This window comes from Paralichthys olivaceus, chromosome 19, assembly GCF_024713975.1.
Source record: "Paralichthys olivaceus isolate ysfri-2021 chromosome 19, ASM2471397v2, whole genome shotgun sequence".
NCBI lineage: Eukaryota > Metazoa > Chordata > Actinopteri > Pleuronectiformes > Paralichthyidae > Paralichthys > Paralichthys olivaceus.
This window is the reverse complement of record NC_091111.1, coordinates 14552777-14568766: the sequence shown is the minus strand read 5'-3', so window position 1 is coordinate 14568766 and position 15990 is coordinate 14552777. Positions and strand designations below refer to the sequence as shown.

Genomic DNA, 15990 nt, shown 5'->3' with positions numbered 1-15990 from the left:
CCAGTGATACAATGACTGAGGAGCAGCTGGAAATTCCACTCAGCCGTATCTCTTTCACAAACACATTTACCCACAGCAAGACGGATTGAAAAAATCCTGACCTCACGTTTATACAGGGCTGTTAGTCTGATTATCTACTCACAGGTCGTCTCTCCTCTGCTCGGGTTAACAGTGGTGTGTGACAGTGGCTCTTAACTCTATTATGGCGACAATCACTAAACAGACAGACCTCTGGGCAACAGTGAATACACACAGTTGTGAAACTTTATCTACTTCCTCATTGAGCCTATGGCCTGGGAAACCCTGACGCTATTTGCATTATGTTTTTTTTCCATAGGCGACAATGTGTTAGATAAACCAGTTTTTATTACTGTTCAGTATGCAACCCTATATTTTCCTAAATGAGCAGGGTGTTGTATTAATAAAGTCATGTGTAACGTTTAAGAACTTTTTTTAGTGTATAAATGATAATTCAATCTTTTCTGTTTTTACAAATTTACAGCCTTCAACTGTATCATGATTCTCTTCCTTTTAGAAGAATACAGAACCAACTGTTGCCTTCATAACTGCTGGACATAATATATAATTTGTACTGGACTGTCAGAATTTCCATCATTCCAGAGACAAACCATAGAGGAATTGAGACAGCAAAAGGACCAGAAAGTCAACAATTAACAAAGGAATCAAATTAATCTTGTAAAATATTATTGCTGTAACACGTAGACCTTACTTGTTGCATATATACAACAGGGTTTGTTTACAATCAACCACAGCATTGATTATTATAATATGCAATGCAACTTAGGTGCATTGACTCTTCTATTATTACCAAAAGATCAGATCATACACAAGTACAAATACTACAATATCTACAGTATATACTTTGGAACAAGGGCATACAGATTATCATGGTAGACAATTTTTTTTAGTATGGCTACTTTGACTTCAGTGTAGACCCAGAATGCTTCATAAAATACTGACAATGCCTCATATTTTGTGTTTTATGTGATGTAATGTATGGACAAATCTAAACCTGGAGGGTAACTCTACTATGAGTCTATGGAGTTAGATAAATGTCAGCAGCACAACATGGAAATAAAAGTTAATTGAACACAGGTTACCTCAGTCACCATCTACCTCCTGCATAATTCGCACATATTCTGCAAAATCTTTAACATATTGCACATATATTCATACACACTCACACACCCATGCATAAGCACTGTATGTTTTTACATGTGCTGCTGCCTACCTTGGCCAAGCCTCCTTTAAAAAAAAACACATTCTTAATCTCATTAGGACTTTCCTTCTGAAATAAAAGGTTAAATAAAATAAAAAATAAAAACCAACTTGAGAATACATTTGATTTATAACCACTGCAGTTACTCCTCCACGCCGACAGGGGGGTAGAGGCGCTGTGGCCGTGGCGGTGGCGCTGTTTCCGGCGGTGGTGAGTGAGAGGAGGGGGCCTGCGCTGGAGGAGAAGTTGAAGACAGCAGCGGAGCTAAAGGAACAAGAACCCCCCCCTCCATCATTCAATCTGCGGTGTTACCTGGCGGGCCCCGGGCGGCTTCATGCTCTGTGTCAGCGGGGACGTGTGAGCGTGTGTCGGCGGCTTCCCTGCGGCCAGTGTCGGGGTCCCGGAGTGAGGGGAAAATGCCTTCTCTTCTCCCATGGAGGTAACGTCAGGGAGCCGGAGCAGCTAACTGCACCTTATGTCACCACAAAGACGAGTTCAAGTCGCGGACGATGTCGATTCTTTTATTTATCATCGTGTACGAAAGTCACCGAGCCGGTTACTGTGTTCATTTGGTTTTAAAATGGCCACTGTGTTTTAATAGTCTGTAAACAAGCTGCTGGCTAAAGTAAAACTGTTTGTGTTCAGGAACTGGTGTCAGCCAAACTACTGCTACTAGCTTATTATTATTATTATTAACAGTATCATTATTATTATTATTATTATTATTATTAGTAATAGTAGTAGTAGTATTAGTGGTAGTAGTAGTAGTAGTATTATTAGTGGTAGAAGTAGTAGTGGTAGTAGTATTATTAGTGGTATTAGTATTTTCTTTCTTTTGTCACACATCATAAGTTACTTTGTTTTCATGGGTGTTTCACTAAATTCGGTCCCCTGATTCACTGATTTTAAAACTGTCAACTAAAGCATGTGGTTCCATGTTAATTTATGTACAACAAGTCTTATACAACTGGGTGATATTAGAATATGTCATATCAGTCGATAATTATCTCTATAATTGTTGCATTATTGTTTCAGATCGATTGATAGATATGCTCCTGAGTGAAGACTGCAGTTTTGAACTCCTCTTTAAAGGCGTAGAATGACAGTCACTTGATGGCATTTGAAAAACCTGTCTTTTAATTTGGCTGTTTTCATGTCTAACTTAAACCCAAGTCACTTAATTATCAAAATCAAAATCTATAGGATGAATACGTCTGGTAACACCAATCGAAATACAATATTCTATTAAGTGTGCTTTTTGTTTTTATTCTAATTGAATCGTGGTGGGTCCCATAATTAGTTTTGTTATAGATCTTTGTTATATTGCTAATTGATTAAGACATATTTTGCAATAGTAATTATTGATATTGTTTAATAGCCCAGCCTGGCATCATAATTTCCTACAAGACACAAGTCTTGGGTCTCCGCTCAGGTAAATGTTTGGCAGTGTTCACTCTCGGCCTGTGGTGCGCCAGCCTGCGGGTCGCCCGGTCAGTGCAGCGCATTCCTCCATGTAATAAGCTGCTTGTTCAGGGCCCAGGTCTCGCTGCAGTAGCCCACTGGTTAGCCAGGCCGCAGCAGAGTCCCTCACAAAGAGGCTCTGTGTGAGTTGGGGGAGGCCCCGGCCTCAGTCAACGCTAGTGCCACGAAAGCATGGAGCACACCTTGTGAAGTCAGGCTTTCACCGCAACTAGAGTTACCTAAGCTGTTTGTGGGGGGTGCAGCAGGACATCTCATGTATCTATGTCTTGTTCAACACACGTTATTGTGGGTAGCATTCAGTAGTTTACCCAGTGGCTGTGGATGGAGTTTTGTATAATGTATATAATGTATCATATCAGCTACAGCTTGGCGAACCTTTAACACAAAGTCTGCATTGCAATCTGGGCTTAGTCAGAAAGACGCTGGTATTTTCCAGGTAGGATAGGGTCTAATGAAAGATGTCATTGTGTTGCTTTACTGAAAGTGTTTTTGAGGCTTGACTCAACCTTATGACCAAGGTTTTGGCTATTTAGGCTTCATCAATTTAGTTCCAGAGCAGCCATTGTTATTCATCTCATTGCATAACATCTGCCCAAGGCAGCAATTTCAAGAGGTTTCTACTTTAAGACCTGTTTTAGAGCAAAATGGTCATTTACAGCAACATTCTTTTCTTTGGAGTGATTGGTCCTAAACTACATAGAAAAGAATATTTATCTTTAGGTGTCCTATCAATGTGCCGGAAAGTAAATAAAGTGATCCGGCAAAAAAGATTTATTCAGATGGCTCAGTGTGGTGAGGAAGGAAACATAATGAAATGGAGTGTTGCTGTGGACTGTGGAGTTTCTGCTTGTGTTGATATTTGTCATCACTTTTGTTATGAATAAGAGTAACATAAAATGTGTTGCATTTATGTTAATATATAGTTTTAATATTTCAAAAAGTCTCAGTTTGCCATCGCCTCCCTTTAAATCATATTATAACGAAACAGAAACCCTTGTAAAATGTATATTAGTGGACGGTTCAGAGTTATATTTTTGTCTCAATGTGTTTCTTCTTTAGGGTTTCGCCCGCACTTGTGTTGCTTCTCCTCCCTTCCACTGTGGCTGCAGAAGAGTCATCTCTGCTGGACGGCTGGCAAGATGTCTGGCTCTTCCGATTCCTCATCAACATGCTGGGATACTCCACCATCATCATCCCTGGCTACCTCCTCATTAGCTACTTCAAGCGCACCAATTACCTAGAAACAGGTGTGGACACATGAAAACAAACACAGACAACTTAAGCTGCTTTCAGCCGTGCACTGAGGTCCGGACGTGTTTCTGAAAATTACCAAATACCAGTTTAAATCCACCGATTCGTTGTTGTAGTCCCTTCAATATCAAGTGCATTTATGTTTTTTGTGTCCCGTACCTTTCAGGTAGTGGGATTTGCCATCCTCTAATAAAGACCTGCGTGTTTGGCAGTGAGGCCAAAACAAGTCTGTTGGATGACACGTCGGTTGCATCCAGGAATGAAGGAGACTCAGGCTCGTCAGTCAAACAGGGCATCAAATTAGTCTTTTGTGCTGCTGGACTTCAGGTGAGGATCCACACAAAAGTACAGTCACATAGCTTAATCAACAAATAATAATAATAAACAAATCCTAATTTAGTTTCCTGTCAGCTCACTGATTTACAGATGTTTGTATGAAAGGTAATGCTAATTAACAATAAATGTCTGGTAAAAGTATTTTTATGTATACTAGCATGAATCCGCATTTTTCTATATTTTAATATTACCCGGCCTAATAATTATACATAATATAATAAATAAATATATAAAATAATAAATAGCTGAAAGGTGAAAGGTGAAAAATAAACCTTAGTGTCCAAACTTAACATTTATATATCATGAGTTCTACCCTTGAAACGTCAATACTCTTATTCTCAGGCTTCGTACCTGACATGGGGGGTCCTGCAGGAGAGGGTGATGACTCGTTCCTATGGAGCCACGACTCCAGAGGAGGCGGGAGAGAAATTCAAGGACTCCCAGTTCTTGGTCTTCATGAACCGCATCCTGGCTCTGACCGTGTCGGGCCTCTGGTGCGTTCTGTTCAAGCAGCCTCGCCACGGAGCGCCCATGTACAAGTACTCCTTCGCCTCGCTCTCCAACATCATGAGCAGCTGGTGCCAGTACGAGGCCCTCAAGTACATCAGCTTCCCCACCCAAGTCCTGGCCAAGGCCTCCAAAGTCATTCCTGTCATGCTCATGGGGAAGCTTATCTCCCGTAAGAGTTACGAATATTGGGAGTACTTGACCGCCGTGCTGATCTCAGTGGGTGTCAGCATGTTCCTGTTGTCCAGCACAACCAGTAAGCACCCATCCAACGTCACCACCTTCAGCGGGATCATCATCCTCGTGGGCTACATCGTCTTCGACAGTTTCACCTCCAACTGGCAGGACAACCTGTTCAAGCACAAGATGTCGTCAGTGCAGATGATGTTCGGAGTCAACCTGTTCTCCTGCCTCTTCACTGTCGGCTCGCTGCTGGAGCAGGGCGCCTTCTTCGAGTCGGTGGCCTTCATGACGCGTCACTCCGAGTTTGCCTTTCACGCCGTGCTGCTGTCCGTGTGCTCAGCGTGTGGCCAGCTCTTCATCTTCTACACCATCAGCCAGTTCGGTGCTGCCGTCTTCACCATCATAATGACCCTGAGGCAGGCCATCGCCATTCTCCTCTCTTGTTTCCTTTACGGTCACGCCGTCACCATTGTAGGTGGATTCGGTGTCGCCGTAGTTTTCCTGGCACTTTTCCTTCGGGTGTATGCACGTAGCCGCATGAAGTCAGGTCGACGGTCAGCGCAGCCGCTTGCACAGAAGGTGTAACACCAAACTGGGAACTGAGGCCACGTTTTCTGTGGTGCTTTTTGTCTTTTTTTTGTGTCTCTTGATTTCTTAACCGTTTTCTTTTTCATTCATTTATATTGTTGTTAGCTACGGTACAGAAAGGGATTAGCAGTTTTGACTCTTGCACCAAGATGACCCCAAGGGGTCCATGTGATTTCAGTGCCTGCAGTATTGTTTAATACACAATTCTCAGACCACAACTTGTCTCCTCAGTTCTTTCACAGTTAAAAGGTGGACTGTTTTTTTTTTATAACTACAATATGATTTTTGATTCCCATCAGTCACGACTTGATAACCAACAGTTAAGGCAAATGTTTTTAACACTTTCACTTCCACCTCATCGTTCGGCCAAGAAACCTTTTTTGCATATGTTTCTCATTTGTAGTATACTCTGCTTCCGGTTTCCACCTGCACGCTCATGGAATGGTCTTGTGATATGTGTTTTTAGATGAATGGGCGGGGATTATTACTGATTCATAGTTACACCTCAAATGGACGGAGGACGTTATAGTTTTGAAACGCAGTTTGGTATCATTTAAGGTACATTAACTTCTCCCAGAGGATAACATCTGTAATGGAGGGTGGTAAACGACGGGTTTTGTAAAAAGAGCACACCACGTGGAAATTAAACAATTTGGCCTTGACATCGCTGAAGCAGATGCTGCTGTCGCTCCAAATTATCCTTAAATCATTTTTTTGTTGTCCTCACAATACAGATTTTATTTAAGATCTCAAAATCGAGCTGAAAATGATTGTGTAAATATATTGTTTATTTCCGACCAACTTGTCTGATGTGTACTTTTGTAAAAGGACTGCTTTGTGCGCGTCACTTTTACATGTGAATGTTTGAAAGAAGTTTGAATGAGTTTTGATGATGCTCAAAGTCGTCACGGCGATGTGAAGGTACTGTAGGTCCTGCAGAAGAGAATTCATACAAGGGAAATGCAATGTGACTGGTACCTTGTTTTTTTTTTATCATTCTATTTCCTCTGGTAACTGGATTATTAATAAAATACTAAATTAACTTAAATCTATGATGTTTGGAGCTTTGATCTTACTGAAAGTGGTATTCAGTGCTGTTTTTTTTAGGTATTATTCACTCAGCAGAGCACATACCTTTGTTAAGGGTCAACAGCCTCTGTCTCACAACTTCCCCATGAGTAATCACACCTGGCTGACATTTCTAAACGGTGCAACTACTACACAATCTATTGGTTTTGACAGCAGTTAAACTCACTTTGTGGCCATATGTATAAACTCCTTGTATTTAATACAAACAATATTGTCTTCCAGTGTGTGCTGAAGGTGGGGCTAAGAACTGGTTTTCTCAGTCTGTGTGATCTCAGTGGAAAATCAAGAGCTCAGGCCTCATCACCTGACATTAGAGTTCCACATCCAAAAATAAAGGCATGAGGTCAAAAACTGCATCATCATGATGCTCCTCTCCATTCCGTCCTGCAAACAGTCACTAGATGGCGTTAACTCAACAAGCAGTATATTAAATATTGCAAATGTCAAAGTGTTTAAAAGAATGTTGCCATAGTCCAGGAGTCAACCATGTTTGGAATTACAATGTAATCTCACTAACGTATTTTCTCCGTGTAGCCAAAAGGCTCTGCAGATGCACACTAGTATTTAGCTAATTTAAAAACCATTGTCTGCCTCAGATCTAGTTTCATAATTAGAATTTTATGATTCCTTCATCACTTGCCAAGTGTTGAAAAGACAGATGATGAGTCAGGATATAATTCTATTGATTATATTTGGGGTATTTAAATGTGATCTGGAGTCACACAATAACTTGATATTGTAGGATTCTTTGTGTGTGTTGGTGTCATTGATGCTGGCGTGACTCCACCTAGTGGTCATTTGGAGTTTCACAAGCTCAAGTTAGAACATCTAGTAAATTCACCCTGAAATGTATTATAGTTCAGAAACATTAGAACCTTTATTCTCAAAGTACATGGGTTCATTTTAACCTACCTCCCTCTAAACTCCTGTGATAACGGTAAAGACAGCCGAGAAAGTCAAGATAAGGTATTACATCTTTAATTTTTTGCAAAACAAAGACTTGGAATACAGACAAGCCTGGACTCAGGCAAAGGAATCATACAGTCCTCTCTCCATGCAGCGTGCAGTGTTGCACATGAGCAGAACCTCCCCTAACCCTCCAGACTGACAATGGAATGTACCATTCCCATGTTCACCACTCCGACATTTAAAACTCAGTGCAACAGGGTACTCGTTAAACAAATGTGCTGTCACCATGAACTTATACAGCAAAAACCAAAATTGCTTTTCTTAACAGGGGGCGTTGCAGAGTAATGCTCTGGACACGAGAGCAACACTGGTCCACCACACAACATGAATGACTATTTGTTTTGCATTTACTGCAGTTTAAGGGATGAATTGAAAAGTGAGGCTAAAGTGTTAAAAATCTGGGACGAGGGGGGGGTGGTTTAATCGACTTCCTCCATGCGTGAAGCATCATCTTCGCCATCGCCTTCTAGGAGAGGAATCTCATCAGGGACAGCTGCTGAAGTGGTTTCCTCTGTCGGAACATCGTCGTCATCGATACCTAGAGGTACGAGGATGTTTTTTTATTATTAGCAATCAATCCAAGAAATGAGTGTCATAACTTAAAGTTTTATCTGCAGTGTATCCTTACCCAGGCCGAGTTTGATCATTCTGTAGATGCGGTTGGAGTGGGTCTGTGGGTCGTCCAGGGAGAAGCCTGAGGACAGCAGGGCCGTTTCAAAGAGCAGGATGACAAGGTCCTTCACAGCCTTGTCATTTTTGTCAGCATCAGCCTTCTGCCTGAGAGTTTCCACGATGGGGTGGTCAGGGTTGATCTCAAGGTGCTTCTTGGCCATCATGTAGCCCATGGTGGAGTTGTCCCTGAGTGCCTGGGCCTTCATGATTCTCTCCATGTTGGCTGTCCATCCATAAGTACTTGTCACAATGCAGCAGGGTGAAGACACCAGTCTGTTGGACACTGTCACCTGGATGACAAAACGAAATAAAGGGATCAGAAAAAACCCCAACATGCTGTGTCCTACTTCGAAATTCTAGAAGTCAGTTTAAGTTAATACATGCAGGTCAACCATGTTAGAAATAACACACCAGCAGGTCCAGGACCAATTGTTCCATATATTAACATGCTGCATCTACTCAGTTTACTCATTTCAAACAATTCTGACCAATACGCATTTAAAACTTCAGAAAATGCATCTTCAAACTTTAAAACTCAAGTATGCAAACTTCAACATGTTAGACAAAAAATTCATTCTGGATATTCAGCATCACCACAAAATCACCTGGAACTCACAACCAGTAAAAAAAAAAAAAAAAAAAACTGCATATCATTCAAGGTTACTTTTCAAAACAGGAGACCAAGGGGCCACCTCAAACCTGCATGAACTCACCAGGATACAAGTTGGGCTGAATTAGGTCACCTATTACCAAACAAAACACTGTCAACTGCAGCTGTGAAACTTAACTCCTACAATGTGAAGGGAAATACTGGATACAAATCCAAGTGTTCCATCAGGATCACTGACCTTCTCCACTTTCTTGTCCAGGATCTCCTTCATGAGTTTGCAGAGGTTCTCAAACTTGGCCTTGTCCTCCTCCATCTTTTTCTTCTCCTCCTCATCCTCAGGCAGCTCCAGGCCCTCCTTGGTGACAGAGACCAGGGTCTTACCGTCAAACTCCTTCAGCTGCTGGACGCAGTACTCATCGATTGGCTCTGTCATGTACAGGACCTCGAAGCCACGCTTGCGGACGCGCTCGACGAAGGCGGAGTTGGCCACCTGATCCTTGCTCTCACCTAGAGGTAAATTGAAGATAAGATTTTAATATAATTTGCATACCAGAAAATTTGTTAATACAAAAAGGTGCCATTTGCTAATATTTTACATAACTTGGCTACTAAAAGGAAAGTTTTGCAGAAAATCAGATTTTCTGGGAGACGGACTGACCAGTGATGTAGTAGATGGACTTCTGGTTCTCCTTCATGCGGGACAGGTACTCTGTGAGGGAGGTAGACTCATCTCCAGACTGAGAGCTTTGGTAACGCAGCAGCTCAGAAAGCTTCTTGCGGTTTTGTGAGTCCTCGTGGATTCCCAGCTACAGAGAGAAGAGATAATGGACAATTGTTCAATACTCAAACATCAGAACACCGTCAAAAGCAATGTTAATTGATTCCCAAGCTCTGGGTTAATAGAATCACATGATTGGACGACATATCTATTTCTAGCTTTTCACATGAATGCACTCAGGCTTGGCTGGTAAACCAACCTTCTTAACACTAAACTGCAGCTTTGAATTAGTTCAATTTGCTTCATTATACCCAACAAACATCGGTTACTTTTTCCTGGTTAGTTTCATTACTGTTGAACCAGCCGATTGTGCAGACATGTGATGGCACCTGTCACCGGCAGGTAATATTTAAATAGTGTAGGGTAACAGGGTACAAGTCTATTTACTTATTCAACAATACTTAGTGACTAATCTACAAATACTAAGTGACTAGTCTACAGCACAAGCCTTCACAATTTAAATAAACCCAGTTATGTACACTAGCAGATAATTGCATACATTTTTAAAGCCAAATGACAACAGAAAATTACAGCTATGTGGTAGTCTTCAACTGGCCTTAAGCAACAAAGCAGCAACCACAACAATGAAAGTAAACCTTATGAATCCATGGAGAAGCACTGAAGACAAGGAATGCATGAATTCATTAAAATAAAAAAGGTTTTTCTTTTCAATAAAATCAATGCGGTGAAACATGTTTATTTCAGATACCTTGATGTTCTTTGAGAAACCCTCATAGAACTTCTTGTAGTTCTCCTTGTCCTCAGCCAGCTCTGCAAACAGCTCCAGACACTTCTTGACGATGTTCTTGCGAATGACCTTGAGGATTTTGCTCTGCTGCAGCATTTCTCTGGAGATGTTGAGGGGCAGATCCTCGGAGTCCACCACACCACGGACAAAGTCTGGATTATGTAAAATAAAATTAATTTTAATGAATCACTGTTCAGATGAATGTATTTTATCACATTATGCTTTGCAGTTTCATTCAGACTGCGTTATCACTTACTCAGGTACTCTGGGATGAGCTCTTCACAATTGTCCATGATGAAGACTCTCCTGACGTACAGCTTGATGTTATTCTTCTTCTTCTTGTTCTCAAAGAGGTCAAAAGGAGCACGGCGGGGGATGAAGAGGAGGGCACGGAATTCAAGCTGGCCTTCCACTGAGAAGTGCTGTGGAAGAGAAAATAAACAATTTTAAATTTTGACTCAGTTTTAGCCATCGTGCAGCCTGAGGCGTTAGTACACATTCATACAGCTGCTTTAGCCTTCCTCCGTTTACCTTGACAGCCAGATGATCCTCCCAGTCATTGGTCAGACTCTTGTAGAACTCTCCATACTCCTCGTTTGTGATGTCATCAGGGTTTCTGGTCCAGATGGGCTTGGTCTTGTTCAGCTCCTCCTGGTCGATGTACTTCTCCTTGATCTTCTTTTTCTTCTTCTTGTCCTTGTCTTTGGAGTCTTCCTCATCATCTGAGCCCACATCCTCAATCTTTGGCTTGTCCTCACCATCCTCTTTCTCCTCCTTCTCAGCCTTTTCCTCCTCTGCCTCGTCGTCACTGATCTCCTTGTCACGCTCCTTCTCCACCTGTCAAAAAAAGAGACTCTGGTTTAACTTTACTCACACGACAACAGTTTCAATCAGACTTAACAGAGGGAACATGGAATATAGTCAGGTCAAATTTAAAATCCTTACAAACAGGGTGATGGGGTAGCCGATAAACTGAGAGTGCTTCTTCACAATCTCCTTAACCCTCTTATCCTCAACGTACTCAGTCTGGTCCTCCTTCAGGTGCAGGACGATCTTTGTACCACGGCCAATGGGCTCGCCTGTCAACAGTTGAGAGACAATTTAATATCAGCTCAATTAAAATGTTCAGAGTCCAGTATGTTTTCATAAAAGCACTAACTAGCTGCAAACCAGGCAACTTTTATATAAAGCATTTTTCCATACAGAGGTTAATTCAAGGCGATGGTACAAGGTACACACCAAATTATTTTCCTTATATTCAAGAGGTTCCACTTTTTTTACTCAATTAATTCATCTTTAACATCAGAAAGCAGATAAATGTGTATCACAAAATGTTATTTCCTGTACATCACACGACTCAGCTCCAACATGTGGTTTATAGTGATTATTATTGAAAAACAGCCTGAATATATAACTCAAACATGGTCAGTATGGCACAAACGTGCAGAATGTTTGAACTGCACTGTGAAGCTTGTCTGAGGAAGCCGCATATTGCAGATGTTGTCATCAAAGTCACTTTCATGTATGATAATGTTGCCAGGACACATACCGGTGTCGACCTTGACTGTGAATGAACCTCCGGCAGAGGACTCCCAGGCATACTGCTCATCGTCATTGTGTTTCGTGATGACAACCACCTTCTCGGCAACAAGGTAGGCGGAGTAGAAACCCACACCGAATTGACCAATCATAGAGATGTCAGCTCCAGCCTAAAGCGAACACAAATCATTACAAACTTAACAATTTGATAATTTAATATTAGTACATTAACATAACACATCATCCCTGTTCTTTGTGATGCAAATAAAGCTTATGACATTTTACTGTTAGAATATTCTTGTCTTTTTTCATAAGCTGCAATCAAGATGTTTTGTCGTACCTGCAGGGCCTCCATGAAAGCCTTGGTGCCAGACTTGGCAATGGTACCCAGGTTGTTGATCAGATCGGCTTTGGTCATACCGATTCCAGTGTCAATGAGGGTCAGGGTGCGGTCCTCTTTGTTGGGGATGATGTCAATTTTCAAATCCTTGCCACTGTCCATCTTGGTGGGTTCAGTCAGGCTTTCGTAACGGATTTTGTCCAAAGCCTGTAAAACAAACAAAAGGCCATTAACGTATGTTCTGTTTTTACTATTACATTTCTAATGATCAAAAGCACTTGCGAGACAACTTACATCAGAAGCATTGGAGATCAACTCCCTGAGGAAGATCTCTTTGTTGGAATAGAAGGTGTTGATGATCAGGGACATCAGCTGAGCGATCTCTGCCTGGAAGGCAAAGGTCTCAGCCTCCTCCTCTTGGTGCATTTCTTCAGGCATCTGCACACCAGGAGATCAGATAACACATTCAGTAAACTGCCTGAGCTGCAACGGTATAAAGGTAAACACGGACGCCATATTTCTGAGGTTGGTGCGAAACTGGGACAGTATTTCAAAGAGCGAGTGAGTCATACTTTTGGTTTCATTTATTCAGAAAACTGAATTGATCGATCGAACCGGTTCCTGGACTACTGCCATCGTGCTACTACAGATCGGCGGAAGTAGCCATTAACCAACATGGCGTCGAGCGACAGACAATGGGCCCCGCAAACACGTGCTTAACAACGACCAGAAACGAAAATAACGACAGCGCAGAGAGATACGACAATAAACCTTTACTTTACGATTAAAGCTTTCACACGTTTACGTTAAAAAAAAAACCCACGCGGTGTTGAAGGCTACGGCAAACGTGGAGTTAATATGAAGCCATTTTGTCTTCCGGAAAAACCCACATCGCTCATTTGCCTTTACACAAAACGCAATGCATGAATTTAAACATCTAAGAAGCGTCGTGTATGTTTGCGTTAATCGAAGCTGCGGTTTTATGCATGTTACGCAACTGTTCCGAAAACAACTGTATCCACAACTGAGCCGATCGTTGTTTTAATGTGAGACTTTAGCGTGTGGATGTTAATGGGGGGAGGGGAGGGTGTTATTGAGGATCGTGTTTTATGCTCGAGTCCATTAGGACCAAGTGTGAATTATCACGAACTCGCTCAGGTTAAATAAACCCGAGTTAGCGGCGTCATGGCCACCACACCTGCCGTGGTGCAGTCCGAGCCCGGCCTGCCACAGTGCGCAGCCGCCGGTGGAGCGAGTGCCGCATATATATATATGTACACACACTGCGAACCGTCTCCCGGTAAACCACCGTGCCACCGTGTTAAATCAGCGTGAACATGTTTGAAAAAAACAACTAAGCAATAGTTCAATCGCAGCAGACGCGATGGTTCCTAACGCGGACGATGTCGTCGTGACTCGTGTGCTTCTCATCCCAGATTCTCCCGTGGAGCAGCTCAGCGGCGGGTTTGCACAAAAAAAAAAAAAACTCCCGAAATCCACGGAGGAGAAGGCGGCTCACACGCGAGGGGGGCGCCGGTGTACTCACCTTGTTTATTTCGTTGACTTTATCTTGAATTAAATGCGACCCAAGCTTCGTCCCTTCTGCTCTCTGACGCAGGGAAATGGAAAGGGACTTCCTTTTAACAGACCGGAATCTTTATACACACGCTGCTCGCTGTGCGGCCGTATCCCTCCGCGGCGCACCATCCAGCCACTGGGTTTTAAATGAGACTCAGTGAACATGGAATTATATTTATTTAAAAAAGTCACCAACTATGTGTTATAATGACAACATCATGATGGAGTGGATATGTGTGGCTGTTTATGAAAGCAGGGAATTCCATCATTTGAGTTTATAACTAGATGTTTTGCTGTGCTCATGATTTGATGTCTGTTTTATTGTGCTGCTCTTTGTGACTTAGATTTTGAAATGTGCTCTATAAATGAAGTTATTATTATTATTGTGTTGTAAAGGATGTGGCCCAGATATCGAGATAAAAAACATTCAGTCCATATCGATAATTATCACGATAAATGTCACATTTCTTGTTAATTTAAAGACTTGAGTTTTATTTTCTGAACTAAATCTGAGGTAGAACCTTCAGACTGATCATGTGTTGAACCTCCTCGTTGTACTTGTGACACATCAATACATATTCAACTCATCGATGAAAATTACATTGCAATAATTATCGTAAGAAAAAAACATCTTTAAATGAAGTGGCCTACACTTGGTTGAATCTCTTATTTTAGAATAAAGGACAAGATGGTGGATATCTCTTGTACGTTTGAAGGTCTTCTGCACAATTTAAGATACCAGCTACTAGTAGATGTTAGCAGGCGTTAGCAGATGTTAGGGACATAACTTCACTTGTGCACCTCAGCGTCATCAAGTGTTTTGGCATCATGATCAATGATACAGGCTGAACCTGAGGGTACGCTGAGGCTAACGGTATATGACTGACTGAATGAAAGTAATGCCTCCCACCACTTGATGTTAGTGGATGGAAGTCTGTGGCAAGTAGCAGACTAACTTTGCAAAATCCAGTCTCTAGTGTTTACTTACAAACGTGTTGCACCGTCCCTCTCCTGGTGCTTATTGTATTTTTTAATATTTGTACTTGCACAAGTTCACCACATCCTTGTATGTGTCAACCTGCTTCGCAATAAAACCAGATTCTGAAGTTAGGGGACATGTCTTCAGTTGTGAACCTTAGCGACATCGTGTTTGGGCCTTTTGGACACAGGACACCGTCTTCTCAGGGTGACTGTGATGTAAGCTGATGTCCAGATGATGGACATTCTTACAACATGATTAGAGGGGAACTTGTATTTTAGATGGGGGCCCCGGGGCCACAGTGTCTGTCTGAAGTGGACATTTCTTATAGGAAAACCAATCATATGACCTCAGAGTTACAAAATGGCTGCAAAAGACAACATGACCCACACAGAGACATTTAAAGGGACTCATTGCTGCCGGGGACAGACTGAACCTATCTCTGTTTTCTGTGTCCAAGGACAAGTTTCTCATGTCTTTCCTCAAAGTGGGAACATTACCCTTGAAAACACTGCAACATGAAAAATACAGAACACCCTGGCTGCTGCCACATGTGACAGTGAATTCCAGAACGGTCGTTTAACGCGAGAAACCAAAGTTCTAGAATCAGACGAGTGGCCGTAGAAACACAAACCTCTGCGTCATATGAATAAATCTCGATAGATTCGCGCAGAGATTAGCGAAGAACGGGGGGTCTTTTTAATCCGATGGAGGAACACATGGGAACCGGGAGGGTGCGCTTCGTTTCTTCTAGCACTTTCTATGAGGAAAAAAAAAAAAAAAAAAACCCGCCTAAAGTGACGTCACGGACGTGTCAGCTGCAGCCCTCGCGGCGCAGCTGCTGTCACACAAACACCATGGCAACAGTAACCAAGCAGAAACTGCGTCTAACGTTACAAATACGATGCGACACGAAAATACACGAGGTGGATTATAAAGTGTCACATGTGTCCTGAGGCAGAACGGAGCCAAGTCACAGGGATTCATCCAGTAACATGCTAAATGTTTCCGGGTTCCAGCTCCTCACAGAGGAGGATTCAAAGCTCTCATGTGCCACCGAGTGAAAACCTCCACGTGTCGGACTGTTGATTGATCAAAACA

The 15990-nt window shown here is 42.2% G+C and overlaps 2 protein-coding genes across 3 annotated transcripts; one reads left to right on the top strand and one right to left on the bottom strand.

The window, feature by feature from the left end:
- The first annotated feature begins 1417 nt into the window (after nucleotides 1-1417).
- Nucleotides 1418-6635, top strand: slc35b2 (solute carrier family 35 member B2). The gene is made up of 4 exons (XM_020097771.2): nucleotides 1418-1679; nucleotides 3782-3969; nucleotides 4140-4300; nucleotides 4652-6635. Exons 1-4 carry the CDS (start codon nucleotides 1657-1659, stop codon nucleotides 5582-5584), a joined length of 1305 nt encoding a protein of 434 aa, XP_019953330.1. The 5' UTR covers nucleotides 1418-1656; the 3' UTR covers nucleotides 5585-6635.
- A 1003-nt stretch (nucleotides 6636-7638) lies between these two features.
- On the bottom strand, nucleotides 7639-14032 carry hsp90ab1 (heat shock protein 90, alpha (cytosolic), class B member 1). Of its 2 annotated transcripts, XR_011239474.1 has the most exons (13): nucleotides 13879-14032; nucleotides 12627-12770; nucleotides 12333-12539; nucleotides 12003-12162; nucleotides 11399-11532; nucleotides 10985-11290; nucleotides 10710-10875; nucleotides 10415-10605; nucleotides 9586-9733; nucleotides 9166-9434; nucleotides 9031-9060; nucleotides 8274-8607; nucleotides 7639-8183 (listed from the first exon to the last, which is right to left on the bottom strand). XR_011239474.1 is itself a non-coding variant. In XM_020097585.2 (12 exons), the coding sequence occupies exons 2-12, from the start codon at nucleotides 12768-12770 to the stop codon at nucleotides 8065-8067; spliced, it is 2178 nt and encodes a 725-aa protein (XP_019953144.1). In that variant the 5' UTR covers nucleotides 13879-14032; the 3' UTR covers nucleotides 7639-8064. The 2 variants fall into 2 exon arrangements, 1 of the variants encoding a protein (XP_019953144.1); XM_020097585.2 differs by lacking the exon at nucleotides 9031-9060.
- Between the last annotated feature and the right edge of the window lie 1958 nt (nucleotides 14033-15990).